The sequence below is a fragment of the Doryrhamphus excisus genome, linkage group LG14, assembly GCF_037039965.1.
Source record: "Doryrhamphus excisus strain RoL-2023G ecotype Guam linkage group LG14, RoL_Dexc_Guam_v1.1, whole genome shotgun sequence".
Lineage (NCBI taxonomy): Eukaryota > Metazoa > Chordata > Actinopteri > Syngnathiformes > Syngnathidae > Doryrhamphus > Doryrhamphus excisus.
The window spans coordinates 8239171-8256532 of NC_136370.1; the positions used below are offsets into that span (position 1 = coordinate 8239171).

At 39.4% G+C, this 17362-nt stretch overlaps 1 protein-coding gene across 4 annotated transcripts; it reads left to right on the forward strand.

The window, feature by feature from the left end:
- Positions 1-508: 508 nt before the first annotated feature.
- On the forward strand, positions 509-17125 carry dlk1 (delta like non-canonical Notch ligand 1). Of its 4 annotated transcripts, none has more exons than XM_078796355.1 (7): positions 509-647; positions 8362-8429; positions 9616-9687; positions 9832-9889; positions 10126-10256; positions 10603-10744; positions 14646-17125. In XM_078796355.1, the coding sequence occupies exons 1-7, from the start codon at positions 604-606 to the stop codon at positions 15439-15441; spliced, it is 1311 nt and encodes a 436-aa protein (XP_078652481.1). In that variant the 5' UTR covers positions 509-603; the 3' UTR covers positions 15442-17125. The 4 variants fall into 4 exon arrangements, with proteins under 4 accessions (XP_078652481.1, XP_078652480.1, XP_057947455.2 ...); XM_078796354.1 differs by having other exon boundaries at positions 518-647; positions 8344-8429; XM_058091472.2 differs by having other exon boundaries at positions 630-647; positions 8362-8425.
- The last annotated feature ends 237 nt before the right edge of the window (positions 17126-17362 follow it).

The window sequence follows — 17362 nt, forward strand, 5'->3', positions numbered from 1 at the left end:
AATTCTACATTTATTTATCGTAATATGACATGTCTTTCTTGTGGTACTAAGACTTTATTCTAAAAATTATGTTGTATATCTTTGTATTTTGTTATTTTTTTTCAATGCGACTCCTTTGTAATCTGAATAAGAAATGGTTTAACACAGAGTTTATTAAGAAAGTTTATATAGACAGATGAGCCAATTAGAAAGATGCATGTTGTGACTGAGGAGGTGGATCAGACTCCATGTTTACACAGGGGGTCTTTCTCTTTTTCTCGGAGCCAATGAGGCATATTCACAGACCAAAAAAAAACAAACAGGAGGACAGTTAGTGTGTGCTGTGACTCATTCATGCAGAGAACATATACCATAATGACTATTTTTGTCAGGCTCACTGCTGGATTCAGAAAGCAGTGGTGATCTGCCCTGCTGATGCTGTGGCATCATCACTGTGTTCCCTTGGTAACTAGAAGTGAAGGTGGCATCAGCTGGAGGCAATCCTCTATTTAAGCTCAGTTCCTGTTTTGTTTTTGTGTTGCAGTGTTCCCTCTGCAGCTATCATCAGTTTTGTCCATCTGCTCCCACCAGCTCACTCCTGACAACCGCAAGGCAGTCGTTGCCATGGAGAGGACAACGGCCGCACGACCTCGGCTAATTAAATTTAGGTAACATTTCACAACACAGCGGCTCGCGTCTGCGCAGATGGCAAACTGCACGTGTAGCATCATTGGAGTTGTGCCTCCTGCAGAAGAGTCCGCTTTTTAAGGGTGTAATTGTAGCTTCTAACATCTGGGGCGATATCGATTTGATGATGATTAGATTGAAACTAACACAGCAAACATCATACATAGATCGTGCTGTGGCATACACTATAGCAGTGCTGCTCCCCCAATTGGGGGCAGGAATGGTTTTGGGTCCCCTTGAAATAAACTATTGGGAAACTGGCAGTATCTATTTATTTATCTATACGGTACAGACTGGGCTCAAAATTGGAACCAGCGGAATGAGCGTGTGAAGCATATAAGCGTATGCTGCATGAAAGTGCCCCCCCCCCAACAGTTGACCATGCCCCCCCAAGGGGACCAGCTCTGCTATTTGAGAGGCACAGCACTACACGGTGATGTGCTGTTATATAAAAAGATCTGGATGAGTAGTGTTCTCTAAAAACGGGGACAAGATAAAACCTTCTTTTGATTAATTGCAACGTGTTTTATGGCTTTGCACATTCAGTTGATGTAAGAGTGGTGCAAGAAGCTCTCACGCCGTCCTGCAGGCATGGAATAGAAATGTGAGCAAGCGTATCGTTACTGCTTTTCTTTGTCAGAGGATGAAATAACTTTAAAGAATGTCCTCTTCAAGTTTGATGCTTCAAAGCAGCAGTGTAACAAACACATAGGGCAAAGTGCCGTCTCCACAAAGCAACCATTGATTGAGCACTGAGGGAAACATACAGCGGTTGAGCTTTGATATAAAAAAAACAACAGAAAAACAGCATTGTGCAGTCACATAAAAATCAATAACCCGCTTGCTCTTACATGGAAGCATTTGGAGATCAACGTGTGAAAACGAACTGCCAGACAGGAAACATACATGTAACAGTTTGACCTTCAACCCCTTCCATCTCAGGTCCTCATATGTTTGCTTTCTTACCTCTGACCTTAGCTTCCAAACATTCTAAAATCTACTATACGGTTGTTCCTCGCAATATCACGGATCGATTATCGCTCCTTTGCTAGGTTTGTCAAAAATTCCTTGATTTATAAACAATGTCTGTTCCGTGGTAGACTGTGGTGTTATTAGTCAAAACATATTGTAATACATGTGATGTGTAGTATTCTGGTCACTAGGTGGCGGTAATGACACAAAACATCCAGTCATTCGCTCAACACTTACAGTATAAATTCTAATGGCTAACTGGTTAGCGCTCTAGTTTATCTCGTCTCAGGTTCCTGCAGCCCTGAGTTGCAATGTGATGTAAACAAAGAATAACAGAGTGTAAAGGTGACTATATAATAATAATTATTATTATTATTATTATTATTAATATAATATTATAATATATTATAATATATTATAATATATTATAATATATTATAATATATTATAATATATTATAATATAATACAATATAATATATTATAATATTATATTAATAATAATAATTATTATTATTATTATAGCAGTTCTTTGGTAGGCTGCTGGACTCTCTCTGGTAGCAGCCATTGGTCAATAAGCTGCTGTGTTGGGAATAATGCACTATGGGAATAAGTTAAAATAGTTATTGTTATATATTTTAACCTCATATTTGTACTTGTCTTGTATATTTCTTAGCAACCTTTTGAGTGTTAAGTTGCTGTGTGATGATTTTAGCGTTCTTTGCCGGGTGACACTGTGATCAGACTGGTACATTAAGTTATGACATCCTGTGATTTCCAGTTGGTTGACAAGCTCATTGTGAGTGTCCTTATAGCTTGTGACTGGTTCCTGCTAAAGAAAGCACTATTGTTTCGTCAATGAGTCATGAGAGGCACAGTATTTAAAGATATAAGATATATGGTCTCATTATTGTGTCTGTTTTTCCTTAGCTTTGTAGAGATGAGGCGTTCCTGCGCCTGTCACTAATGCAGCGTTTTGTCAGCGCTGCCCCGAGCCTCACTGAGGGAGGCGGCGATGACTGACGGTATCGGGCCTTGTTATCACGGCTTTCTCAGCTGCTCAAGTCCTCTAATGGGACTCCCAGTGAGGAAAATGAGGAAGTGGCAGCACACTTTTATCTCTCACCTTTATCACCCAGTCGTGCAATTAAATCTGCCACGTAATCCCAAGGCGGGATGAGGCAGGCCACTAATTAATGTATTAACAATTACCTGCCATATCATTAGGTACATGAAAATGTTTGTTCGCTTCCTGTGTGTGCCATTATAGCATAGAGACAGAAAATAATAGAGAATGTGTAACAACCAATGTACAGCTTAAACAGTGATAAAAGTATAAAGAATAAATCATAAAACACAAAATAATCAAATGGGAGTAAAAAAAAAAAGTTTATCTTGTGCAGAGATAAAGCAAAGAATAAAAGTTGTTCAAAAAAAGATAAGTAAATACTGCAGTTAAAATCTGACAAAAACCTGCAATTCATAAATGTAAATAAAGAATAACCTCTAAAAATAATCAAAGTACTTTGTGATAATTGGCAAACAGTCCAGTCTCGCCACATCATGGTTCGAATTTTGTGCCTTCAGTCTCTCACGTTATTTCAAATATCCATTCATCCTTTTTCACTATTTAGTGTGGACTTTGTGTTTTCTTCACTCTTGCCACGGTTTCTGTAAAATAAATAAATGCATTCATGCTGTTTCGTGGTTGAATACAACCTAGTATTAGTGGAAAATATTCATTCATTCATTCATTTTCTACCGCTTTTTCCTCACGAGGGTCGCGGGGGTGCTGGAGCCTATCCCAGCTGTCTTCGGGCGAGAGGCGGGGTACACCCTGGACTGGTCGCCAGCCAATCACAGGGCACATATAGGCAAACAACCATTCACACTCACATTCATACCTATGGACAATTTGGAGTGGCCAATTAACCTAGCATGTTTTTGGAATGTGGGAGGAAACCGGAGTACCCGGAGAAAACCCACGCATGTACGGGGAGAACATGCAAACTCCACACAGAGATGGCCGAGGGTGGAATTAAACCCTGGAAAATATGCATATTTAAGCGAATTTTATGTATTCATTCATTTTCTGAACCACTTATCCTCACAAGGGTCGCGAGCATGCTGGAGCCTACTCCAGCTGTCTTAGAGCGAGAGGCGGGGTACACCCTGGACTGGTGGCCAGCCAATCACAGGGCACATATAGACAAACAACCATTCACACTCACATTCATACCTATGGACAATTTGGAGTCACCAATTAACCTAGCATGTTTTTGGAATGTGGGAGGAAACCGGAGTACCCGGAGAAAATTATTGCAGGCTTAAATTAGCTCCTGGCCGTAACCCACAACCAACCATTCTGCTCCTTTTCCAGCAACGGAACACATCTACTGCGACATACACAAACATAAGTTTTATTCATGTGTTAATAATAATAGTACGTGTGTGACGTGAAGCATAACCATAACCTCTAAACAGAGCACGTGCCAGATTTAGAATGTGGCACGCAGTCGTGGCTGTATTTGTTGACAGTCTGGGGATTTGTTTAATCATATCTCAGCATGCTGATAGATCTTCTCCCGTTTCCTATCTTTACGTGCTGAGAATTTCAATCACATCCACCCCTCGCTCCCCAACCCCCAATTTCCTCAGGGTTTGAAATGAATAAGTTAGGCTGCTAATCACATCTGACTGTGTCTCTACGGCATGATATTTATTTTATTTTTTTTTAGTTTGTGTCAGTGAACAGCTAATCTTTATGGAGATTAAAAGTGAGACTCTCTTTCATCGTCACTTTAAAGTAGAAATATCAGTTCCCCCGCGTTATGCAAGTTCTGACTGCTGGGAGATTTAAGCTATGCTGCACCAACACACGAGGAGTATATTCACATCATTTTTACAATTTATACTGCGTATCAAATATTTATGCATACCTGTTTGTACAAGTCATGCAGCACTTTTTCTCTTTGAAATCCAGACGGATAGCTTTAGCTAGGTTTACAGGAGAGTAAAATGAAACACAATGTAATTCGTTAAATGCCCTCTCTTTTTGTCCCCTTTAAGATTAAGATGGGTTTATTTGTATTTTGCATTTCATCTATCTGTCCATCCATCCATCAAGATACACAGAGAAATATATCTTTAATGAGGAAATAATTACTATTGCAAGTTAATGCTTGTTGAGGTCCTTCAGGGTAGTGTACTAGGACCCCCATTTTTCATTGTGTTTTAACATTTTTTGTGTTTTATTGAATGTATTATGCGGCACGGTGGTCGAGTGGTTAGCGCGCAGATAGGAGACCAGGGTTCAATCCCACCCTCTGCCATCTCTGTGTGGAGTTTGCATGTTCTCCCCGTGCATGCGTGGGTTTTCTCCGGGTACTCCGGTTTCCTCCCACATTCCAAAAACATGCTAGGTTCATTGGCCACTCCAAATTGTCCATAGGTATGAATGTGAGTGTGAATGGTTGTTTGTCCTGTGATTGGCTGGTGACCAGTCCAGGGTGTACCCCGCCTCTCGCCCAAAGACAGCTGAGATAGGCTCCAGCACCCCCGCGACCCTCATGAGGAAAAGCAGTAGAAAATGAATGAATGAATGAATGTATGTATTACAAAATATTTAGCCAAAACAGTCATCCTTCGCCACTTTCAATTTCACAGACTAACTCTAGCACGTTTTTTAAAAGAATATTTCAATTAATCATGGTGTTTTGTGGTGGAACACATACAGCCTATTATTAGAAATTTGCATATTGAAGCAAATCTTGTGTCTTTTTTTATGGGCAAAATTAAGCATTTTTAAACATAAAAAATTGATAAATGAACTAAAATACATATATAAGGCATTCAGAAGATGCAGTCAAATACGCTGTGAATAATATGTATTATATACACTCTTCACCAGGTGTCAATATTGTTACTATAATGTTCGGTGACATTTTATTGCAACGCAACAGGAACAATGCTCCGCTGTTGATTTTGCCAGATCGGTAGGGAGACGTGCTATTTTTCTTGTCTATCTACTCTAGTCCTGAACTTTTGTTCCCACGTTCTCATATAATGACTGTCCTCCTACTGTGACCTACAGGAGGCAGCAATGCATATCCATAATGTCACATTTCACGCAGATATAGGGCAGCCAGACAGATAGAAGCCGAGATAAATGCCAGATTAGAGCAGAGCTGGTGAGGAAATAAATCGATGGACGACTCCTCCAGTTTAATAAAGCGAGTAGAAACCTGAGAAAACGAGACACTGATGTAATCTTAGCGGCACCTCTGACAGGGAATGGCTGTAATGTAACTCCGAGGCTTTTGCGCTCACTGTCTCATGAGGTTGGACAATAAACGCACAAAGCCAATTGAACTGGGAGGAATGTGAGAATGTGGAATCCCTCCTGCATCAAATCTTGTGGAGGGGTTATCTGTTTCTGCTGTGTTCACGGCTCCTGTGTCCTTTCAAACGGAATGCAAATTGATCCCATGTGAAAGAGGATTTTTTGTGCTTCCCTGTACAACAATTTGATTACAAAACCAATCGATTTACGGTTTAGTGAAATGCGCATAAGAATCTCTGCTGCTGTTTCAGTCTAGACAGCCAGCCCACATCTTTATCCGTGTATGAAACACTACAGGATGTATACACAACATGGACAACAAAGCTTAAAATCTGCATTTAAACCACAAAGAAGAATCAGGAGATATTATTTAGTGGCAACAGTCACCTATCAAATATTCAAGATGATATTGTTTCTGCCCCTGAAAGTGAGTGATTAAGGTCCACCATCATAATTAGTCATTAATCCAATCCATATACCTGCAAAGATAGCTACCGCCGTCCTTGGAAGCCCTAAGGGCAGACTGTGGCCAGCAATAAAAGGACTAAAAATAGAGAAGGGCATTATTATGTATGGCAGGTAGGCGCTGTGTATGCAAGCTATTCAATATCCATGTTTCAAAGAGTGGAGCAAAATAAATTAGACCATGACTATTAGGTAATGGTTTGCTTTATGCATAGTTTTAGCTGTTTAAAATTTACTACATCAACAAATTTTACTAATTGTGACTTTAGAAAAAAAGGGTTTGTATGTTCCCTATAAATGACACTATGACTTATTATAACTTATTATATATATTAGGGCTGTCAAAGTTAACAAAAGTTTCCTTTAACAGCGGCAATTTTTTTGACTCGCTATTAACGAGCGCTACTCGTGTTTGACACTCGGCCCACACCGTAGTTTGATAGAAGCACGATAACTCTGTAGCCACAAACTGGAACAAATATTGAGCAGAAATGGAGAAAAAAAGAGTATTTAGATTGGTAAAGTTAGCTTCAAAGCCCTGGCAGATCGCTCTTGTAGCAAGACCGAAGTTATTTATATCTACTGTATTTGTATCTGTTTTGTTATGGTTATCATGGATTGTCACCTGCCAGAGACCGGTTTTTATGTCATATATTATCATATGTTATCATCTTATTGTCATATACAGTGCTACCTTGTCATAAGAGTGGCCCAACTTACCAGTGTTATTTTTACATTTCTATCTGCGATTAAATGCAATTAACTCTTAGTTAACTATGGACAAAAAATGTAAAATGTAAAGGTAGCAATAGAAAATATGGCTGATTTTGGGTCCAGAACTAATTTTGCTTTATTCAGTATTGAGGTATTTCTTGCCAATTTCTCTTGTAACGTGAGATCATGTGTTATATGAGATTTCCATCTATTATGATCCCCAGAAATGTATTTTTGTTCACGCATTCAATGATCCATCAATTTGTATTTGAGCATAAGCTTCCTTCCTGCTATTACAAAATAGCATTATTTTAGTTTTACTTAAGTTCAATCTCTTGTTTGCTTTCTCTAGAACACAATGCAGTAGTATCGTCTGTAAATAACACTAGCTTTATGTCTTTTGATGTCATTATAGGTTGAACAGTTTTGGTTCCAGTATTGACTCCTGGGGTACACCGAATGATATACTTCAAATTGCAGATGTTGTATTCCCCTAGCTTCACATATTGCTCCTGTTTGTTAAGTAACTTTTAACCCCAGATCAAGACTAACCTCAGATACCATACCTTTCTAATTAATCTGATTAATTGTATCGAAAACTTTTGTCAAATCCATCTCACTGCAGCTGCGTGCTTTTGGTGGTCTATAGTATTGGTAATTTTCTCAGTAATTTGACATAATTTATAGTATTATGTGCTGTAGTTTCTTGTCTGCTTTGCTGTATTGGAATAATGATTTCAACTAATGACTTAAAGTGTTCTACTGTAGTCCTTTAGCTGGCTGTAATACATTGTAATGTGAATACATCTATATTGTTTGATAATGTAGTGTAGCTTTCGGAGTATTTTTTTCTGCTCATCGTCCAACTTCCTGTTCCTGAGTAGTGATTAAATTGTAATAATGAATGTGTATAACTTGTCTCATAATCACTTATGGCCCTTTATCTTCCTGACAAGTCTTTTCCTGTTCCTGAACAGTGATTCCATCGGGAAGCCAATGTGTATGAATTGACTTCTTATCTACCCGTCTGATTATATAGTGCTGCTTACGTTGTATTTTGCTTAGTGTATGTCTTGTTTGACTCCCTCTTCCTGAACAGTTATTCAATAGTGAAATCAGTGTCTATAAATTATTATGCACATAATCATCATAGTGCTGTTATTGAAGTATTTAGTGTCTTGCCAGACTTCCTGTTCCTTCCAGGTCTTTGTTCCTGTTCCTGAAGCTAACTGGGCCATCTGTGTTAGAAGCACATGAATTCTGCAGAGTAAGTAAGTAGTAAGTCACCAACAATTTAGTTGACCAATTTTCCTGTGCCTGCTAGATTGCTAAATATTTTTTTATTATACAGTAACACACTTCAAGCTTTAAATTTTGTATTACTTAATAAATCATACTGTTTTGCATTGGATACAGACTATTATGAATAAAAAATATTCATATTGAAGCACATTTTATAGATTTGTTCCCCAAATTAAGCATTTTCAAGCATAAAAAAAGCCCAAAAAATAAACTAAAGTACAAAAACAAAGCATTTGGAAAATGCATTGAAAGACAAGATTATGATATGCAGCATTCTACATTGGTCACTAGGTGTCAGTAATGTTACTGTAATATTTGGTGAGACACACAAGCACGGCACTGCAACAGGCACAATAATCCCTAATAAAAACACAGGCTACTGTTGCGGCTGTAAACCACACCAACATAAAAATGGTTTTCTGGAATAGATTAATTGGGAAAAATCAATTTGAGAGAGTATGTTTCGGTTAGAGAAGGAGCCTCTGAAATCTTTAAATTCCAGTGTATGGGTACTGTATATACACAACATCACACAGGAAGTGCCATTTTCCTTTATTTTCTGAAAGAAATATAGTCCCATTATCAAAACTCAAAACCAGTCTAAGGCACCAAGCCTCTGATTGCACATTGGGGGGGGGGGGGCTGCCTCGCTCACTCACTCGCTCTTATGAGGTGGGAGGAGCTTGTTGCACTGGGATGCTGTTCGATGCAGCAGTCCCATCAAAGCCTCCCGGTCCACCCCCCCCACCCCCCACCCCCCTTCCTTTTCTCCCACCACCCGCGCTATCACTTCCATCTGCGCTCCCCGACTCTTGGCTCTCACAGCCCCGCGCTGCATCCATCAAATATGACACGGATCACCCGGAGACTCTGTGCCGGTGCTACATAGGTAGGATCATTTGATTTAATTGTCTCGTTGAAGTGATGAGAGATAGATTTTTAGAAAGGAAGTGGCTTGTCTCTTTGTCTGCACACACGCGCGGTGTTCCATATGGAACCATTCAGGTGTACCACTTTCATGCAAAATGATGACCTGAAAACATGGCATGCCAACTGTTAGACGAACTTCTTGTTTACCTCTGTGAAGAGGCTATAAAACTGTTTTACTTTTACAATTAGTGTTTTTTTTTTTTAAAGTATTTGTTTATTTTGCAGGAATTTGCTCCCAAATGACTATGCATCTACCAGCGCTGCTCTTGCTGGTGGCTCTAACAGGCGTTGCCAGAGGTAATCAGATCATAATCAAGGCACTGAGACGCTGTCGCTCCAACTCCTGTCCAAGTGATTTGGATTTTGAATGTGTTTTCCTTGACTTTTGGTGCACGTCTACAATACTACAAATAATAACATACCCCCCCTCCATCTTTCAAGGATGCAGCCCTGGATGCAACACTGAGAATGGATTTTGTGAGAAGACAGGCAAATGCAGGTAAACGATAAAAAAGCTCACATCCTGTAGATTTGTTTGATCCCCTGCATGGTTTGCTTTGTGTTTGAACAATAAAAAAAACAGATGAACAAATGATTCTCTTGCAAAAGAGTCCTAATCAACACATCAGCTGCAGCAAGCTGGCATTATGGGGCCAAGAGGAGCACAAAGCATCGTAGGTGGTGTATTAATAGTTCACCATTGTTTCCTTTTTCATTTTTTTTTTTTTTTCACAGATGCAAACCAGGCTGGCAAGGAGACGACTGCCAGCACTGCATCCCATTCCCAGGTTGCTTGCACGGTTCCTGCGAGAAAGCGTGGCAGTGTATCTGTCAGGAGGGCTGGGTGGGCAGCCTGTGTGACCATGGTGAGTCACCCTGCCCAGAGGGACTTGTTAAGTGTATTGGCATTTATTTTTAGGCCGGTGAAGGTCATTGAGGTTGACTCTTATTGTCATTAAAATCAAAGTACTTAAGACATGATTCATGTCATTATGGTATATGATTTGGGAATTATAGCATAAAATGACTCATTGCTGGATCATCTTTTTTGGAGCAATGTATGTGCTCATGTCATTTGGGAGATGTTCGCACTTTTGCTGCTGCAGAGTGAAAGTGAAGGACGCAAGGAAAAAAAACAGGGAGACACATCACCAAGCATGTGGGGCGATCTAAAAACAGAATGTTTGTGTGTGTGTGTGTGTGTCACTACAGATACCCGCCTGTGCTCATCCAGGCCTTGTTCTGGGAATGCCACCTGCATAGAGACCGGAGAGGGGGGTTACCTTTGTGTCTGCCCCCATGGATATACTGGTCCAACGTGTCAACTGAAGAGGAACCTCTGCCGCATTAATGGGTATGAGCTTGTTTCCCATTTGAATGAGAGAGGCCAGATATCCAATCATATCAGTATGTTCTCTTCTGCAGATAACAATATAAGTGCATGAGTGATGACGTGCTCCACAGAGCAGCAAGCTCAGTATGAATTATTGAATTATTTCCACGTTTTACCTTCAGATAGTAAATATGCAATTTGCAATGACTGTTGTGTCATGTTTTGCTCTTTGCACGTAATATGGCTTCACCTAAATAGTACTAATGAGTAACAGGTACCAGTGCAGGCACTTTCCAGTGATCGAACAAGAAAACCAAAGTAAGAGCACAAAACAGGAAATAACTAATAATAACTAATAATAATAATAATAATACATTCTATTTGTATAGTGCTTTTCAAAATACTCAAAGACACTTTACAGAAGAATGGAGTTGAACAAAAGCAACTAAACAGAGTAAAAGACATTAAAATACAACATTCATTCGTTAAGGAAAAACAAAGGTAAAGTCCAACCTGTCACATAGAATATAACATGAAGGGCTGGTCATGTGACATTTTACTTCAATACTTAGAATCTGACATCACACCACAGACTCATTTGGAGTAAAGTGCATATTGCATATTGCAGTATTTGGCCTCCCGTTAACACTGTTCATTATTAACCCTTTAGGTGGCTGAGTTTTTTCAAGCAAATATTTAGTTTTGATATTACTATTTCGCTTTGTCGCTTGAAAGTGTTTGTTGCCATGGGAGTCAATTCACTCATCTTATTTTTAAAATGTCAAAATGTCTGATGTACTTGTCATAGTCTTCTGTGTCATCGTCGTCATTTACAGCGGGATATTGGACAGTGCTGTTTTCTACACAATTAGAAGTGTATTTCCTGCAGCCCATTCTCCCGGCTGTGGCTACTTCCACGTTTGTTTGTTGTTTTACATTCCAGACCCCCCCCTTCCTGTATGTTGTTTATCCTTTGGGATGTCCCTTCCTGCGACCCAGAACACAGTTAAGCTCCAAAAAGTTTGCTGTCATATTGTGTACACGCTTCCGTGTACAGCAATTGAAAAAAACTCCAAAAGGGGGGCGCTGCCAAAAAAACTTGCCTTGGATGAAATCTCATGAGATTTCAAGACATCTCACAATGGTTTGAACTCCCAAGTTTCATTTTTCTGGAGAATTTTGGTTGAAGGTCCCACTATATTCGTCACTCATGCAGCATGGAAACTGTTATGTATTAATCCTAGTAGGAGTACCACTGGTACTCATGGTACTCAGAACACCAGAGATTCTTTTTTTAATGAAAATGAAAATTTATGAAATAGGGCGGCATGGGGGTTGAGTGGTTAGCGCGCAGACCTCACAGCTAGGAGGACCAAGGTTTGATTCCACCCTCGGCCATCTCTGTGTGGAGTTTGCATGTTCTTGTATAGCACCCCCACGACCCTTGTGAGGAAAAGCGGTAGAAAATGAATGAATGAATGGAATACACCAGTGCACCAGTGGATACATGGCGGCCTCACAGTTAGAAAACTCGAGTTCAATCCCACGCTCGACCATCTCTGTGTGGAGTTTGCATGTTCTCCCCGTGCATGCGTGGGTTTTCTCCGGGTACTCCGGTTTCCTCCCACATTCCAAAAACATGCTAGGTTAATTGGCGACTCCAAATTGTCCATAGGTATGAATGTGAGTGTGAATGGTTGTTTGTCTATATGTGCCCTGTGATTGGCTGGTGACCAGTCCAGGGTGTACCTCGCCTCTCGCCCGAAAACAGCTGGGATAGGCTCCAGCACCCCCCGCGACCCTCGTGAGGAAAGAGCGGTAGAAAATGAATAAATGAATGTATGAAATATAAGCTACTTGCAAAGACACATATTTTTGAGGTGGCACTTGGTGCGAAATATATGAAAACCATTTTGGCGTAAACTTGATTAATTTAACTTTAATTAGAATGACTGCACATATTTGTTTGTAATTGGATACATACAATACACAAATCTGTGGTGAGCTCACAAGCCTCCAGGCTCTGTTGACCTGCAAGACAGACAGACAACCAAAAAAAATCCAATATCCTTCAGTTCCGTGTCAGAGAATTGACGGTGCCTTCTTGTTAATACTTTTCAGAAATTAAATGACATGACCTTCACTTGCTTTGCTAGTGAAGGTCATCTTGGTTATTGAACAAGCTTATTCCACCCTCAGTGCACACAACATACTGTACAATATTGGAGATTGTATCAAAATGTGTCAGGCAGCTGCAGTATGACAGTCACGTCCAGTGACTCATTTATTCAGCTCCAATATTAAACGTCAAAAAAAAAATGTGACAGCGGCCATCATTACTTGGAATGTCATTTCAGATGCTTTTATTCCCAGATAATACATCCTGTCTCGGGACTCATTTTCACTCAGCTGTGAATATATTTTCTGCGGGTTTTATGCAAAGTTTTTTTTGCGGCCTAACATGTATATTGCGAGTGTATTATGTCACATGAAATATTCATTTTTAAAATGGACCCAAGACACTCCCCTGGGGGGACGCCACAAATTGTCAAAGGTTTGATTACCCCGAGCAACAATATAGGACACATAAGAGAGACAGGAAAACTAAAGTCATGAAGTGAGCAGGACCTTGGCCTCAGTAAATGAAATTTTATAAATCAATAGGGTTCTTGCTCAGCAAAGCAAGAGGGACAGCGCCATCCATTTTGTACGCTCACAGCGACAACACATGGCAATAAAACAAAAAGGGCCCTGGGACTCTACCCTGAGGAACCTCACAAATAATCAGAATTAAATTAAACAAAGTTCTCATCAAGAAGATGACTGAGACTGAGAAGTAAGACAGGCAGACAACAACTTTGGCTATTTTATATTAAAAATATAATAATATATAATAACATAATCATTTTTGTTCAGTGACTCAACTACAATGGGAAAAAGGCTAGATTAACAATAAGAATTTATTTTAGTCTACTAAAATAGTGTCTTACTGTTAAAATTAAATTGAAAAAATAAGGGGCCTCAGGACACTTCCTTGAGGAACTTCTTAAATAATTACTTTTTAAGTTCAATGCAGCTTTCATTATCTACTAGGAGTGTCGCAATACACTCAGCTAAGCAGGCGACACGATGCACAAATACTGGATTGACCAGAATGACATGAGATGATATTTTGACATTAAATTAAAGAAAACTGCCATGACAAATACAGGACAAATAAAAAATTGTTTTTTATTTCATTGAGACACAAAACGCAGGTACATTTTGAAATGTTTTACAACTTTGCTTGCATGACCTCATAGTATATTACCTCAATTTAAGTTGACGCGTATTTAAGAAAAGACAAATATTGCAGTAGTTTAGCTTAGGTTTGCGCTTAAAGAACTACAGTTCCCATGATGGAGTGCACAAGCAGCACTTAATGTACAGTTATTACATTACATTACAATAAAAATACTATTATCTTTAATGAAAAGGGGTCCAGGATGATACCCTGAGGAACCTCACAAATACTTTTGAGCCAGATATTACTACAGCTTGTACTTGAATAGTAACGCCGCTGGCAAAAACAGCCACAGGTCACGAGCAAGTGACTCTGGGCACACTGAGGTAGGTTGGATTGCAAGGTTTATAGTGTGCGTAAAGCATTACATTGCAATAAAAATACTATTATCTTTAATGAAAAGGGGTCCAGGATGATACCTTGCGGAACCTCACAAATACTTTTGAGTCAGATATTCAAATCAAGTTGTTGAGAAATGCACCTGTAATTCAGAGGGTAAATGTTGTGTGGTCTAAATCCTAAATAACACAAAAAGAAAAAATTGGGTCTTAGGTCTTGATTAGCTTCATTAGCTCACTTAGTTTTTGTGATGCTGTTTAATAACAAGTATTATTTTCTTTACTGTGTTGTGTCCTTCAGCTCTCCTTGTCAGAACGGAGGCACGTGTAAGGACACGGATGACCCCTCGGAAGTCCACTTTTCCTGTTTATGTCCCCCTGGATTTTCTGGAGACTTCTGCGAGGTACGCGTTGACACCTGTCAATCCAGCCAGTGTCTGAACGGCGGCAACTGCACAAACCACGGTGCGACCTTCGCATGTTCCTGCCCACCAGGCTTCGCCGGTTTAACTTGTAACGACACTGCCGGCCTCTCGCCGTGCAGCAGCAGGCCTTGCTCTAACGGGGCCACGTGCCTGGACCAAACTGATGGAACGTTCCGGTGCGTTTGTCCCAAATGGTTTTCAGGTCAGCTGTGTTCCCAGCAGCACAAACCAAAATCCAAGCCCAAGCAGGCCAGCACCAAGCCCGTGAACCATAGAGTGTTTGCGCTAACTCCACAGCACTACTCCCTCCCTGCCCACGCCTTCCACAAGCTCCTCCAACCGCCTGATAGGGACCTGCTCAAGATCACATTGAAGGAGACGGTCCACCACTCCCCGGGAGTCCTGTCCACGCACGGTCAGCTGGTCTGCTTCGGCATGCTGGCCCTGCTCACCTGCTTGGTCATCCTGCTCACAGCCGGCATCGTGCTGTTCGGCCGATGCGAGGCGTGGATGGCAAACGCTAAATATAGAAAGCTTGTACGACAGCAGCGTGAGCACCTGCTGAGGGAGGTGGGCGGAGCTAGCCAGGAGGAGGCAGAGCACTCGGTGAACATTATCCTGCCAGAGAAGATCCGACTGAACAGCTTTGGAAAGCACTACACCTCCATCTGACATGTTGATGGAGTTACTCGTGAGTGTCTTATGTAAAGTAGCAGGAGCGGACATTAGTGATGTACATTGGAAGTTGATTGTATACTTTTTCATGTATTATGAAACATGTTCTACCAAATAACAATGTGGTATTTTGTCATGTGACTACAATAGCTCAGCTGGCAAACAGTCATTTAGTTAATATATGCAACACTTTTTAGGACTGTTGTGCATTTTATAAACAGTACATTTTTTTTCCTTTTTGATGCAAAAACACTCCTGTACAATTTGATGGCATTCAATACAAGATTTATAACCATAACCATAACCATAACTAAACACAATCTTTTTCCAGCTTCATCTGCTGGATTTGGTGGGTCATTGCACCACTTTGCCTAAAAGCATTTGGACTATAACAGTAAAAAGATTTGTGTGATTTCATGGAAATCAAAGATTGTGCAGTTTTTGCATACGACTAACTTACTAAAAATTACAAAAAGACAATAATGCTCAATTTTGATTAACATTATCGGAGTGGTCTTAATTTAACATTCCCTTATTGTGCTTGCGTTTGTTAAGCCAAACTGCAGTATAAATTATTTATATTTATTATTATTAATAGTAGTATTATTTGTTTATTTAATTATAATTCAAATGGCTTTTGTTGTACAAGGCTAGTATTGGATTTTGTTGAATTGTGCAGGTTATATTTGTGGTAAAATATGGATTTAATTTCAAATGTTCTACGTTAAACAAGCTATAAATATTAAGAATGTTGCAAAAAAAAAAAAGCTCAGTGTACCTGCAGGTGACTTGAGACAAATTCCACTGATTGATTGTTTGCTATTTCCTAATGTGTTTTGTACACTTAAATAAATACACATTTTGTCATAGCTTCCATAAAGATAATTTATCTTTCTCTGTCCTCCCTTTATTGATCAGTCTGGGTGTCATTTGACGTTTCTGTAAGATTCTGTCCATATTTGCTGAGCTGTAAAATCAGGGTTGTATAGAAGCAGTAAGTGTACTTCAGGCACTCCTTCGGGTGCAGGAAAAAAATGATTTATGTATTGTAAATATGCTGATGCTGAGGTTCATTTGTGATGCAGTCACACATGGAGCGTAGCGCGTGAAAAATATTCACATTTCTTAGCAGCTGACAGGTTATGTTTTCTTTTTTTGAAGCGTTTTCCTCCATTTTGTATCTAAGTGACAGGCTCAGGTATTGACTTATTAGGTCTTATCACAATCACTAAACAGGAAACATCATGAAATATTATTAAATTAAAATATATATACATGAGAATAACAATTTTATCTTATTCTATAATATTGTGAAAGATTAAATATGTAATTAGGACAATACATGTGCAAATAAATTAAAAAAACACTTATTCCTAGTAATAAATAAGTACAAGTACATACTCAATTCCCATAATGCAGATTTTTGTTTAAGTTGTGACAATAAAGGGAGTTTTTTTAATGCATTAGTGCTATGAAAGTAATATTTAACCCAAGTATATACAGATTTATTATGTTTGTTGAATTATTAAACACCACCTACTGTATTAAAGGAGTTCATCAATGTTATGCTTTTATTGCAAGTTCTTGTCTGTATTTGAGCCATGTAGTACAATTGCAGTCCAAGAATATTTGTATCGGCTTTCTTTGTGTTTAATACAGTGGACTAAAATAAAAAGGCAAAAAAAAAAGGAGGTGATTTCAGGCTTTTTTCCCCTAACTGATTATCACGATTTTATCATGTCACATCTTGGGGGCTTTTAAGTTCGCAGAATTTGACATGATTAGCAACTTCCGATGAGATTTAGCCCAGAAAATGGCTAAGATTTTCTAAACAACAACCATCAGCTCAATGTCTTCCTCCCGATGGCTGGAGTATTCTCAACATCAAGTTTTAGTGTTTGTTTCCATCTAGTGGCCG

Coding starts and splice junctions, on each gene's coding strand:
- dlk1 (XM_058091471.2), top strand. CDS start 9,157: ATGCTGTTCGATGCAGCAGTCCCATCAAAGCCTCCCGGTCCACCCCCC. Junction 9,890..10,125: donor GAGAAGACAGGCAAATGCAG/GTAAACGATAAA, acceptor TTTTTTTCACAG/ATGCAAACCAGGCTGGCAAG. Junction 10,745..14,645: donor AACCTCTGCCGCATTAATGG/GTATGAGCTTGT, acceptor TGTGTCCTTCAG/CTCTCCTTGTCAGAACGGAG.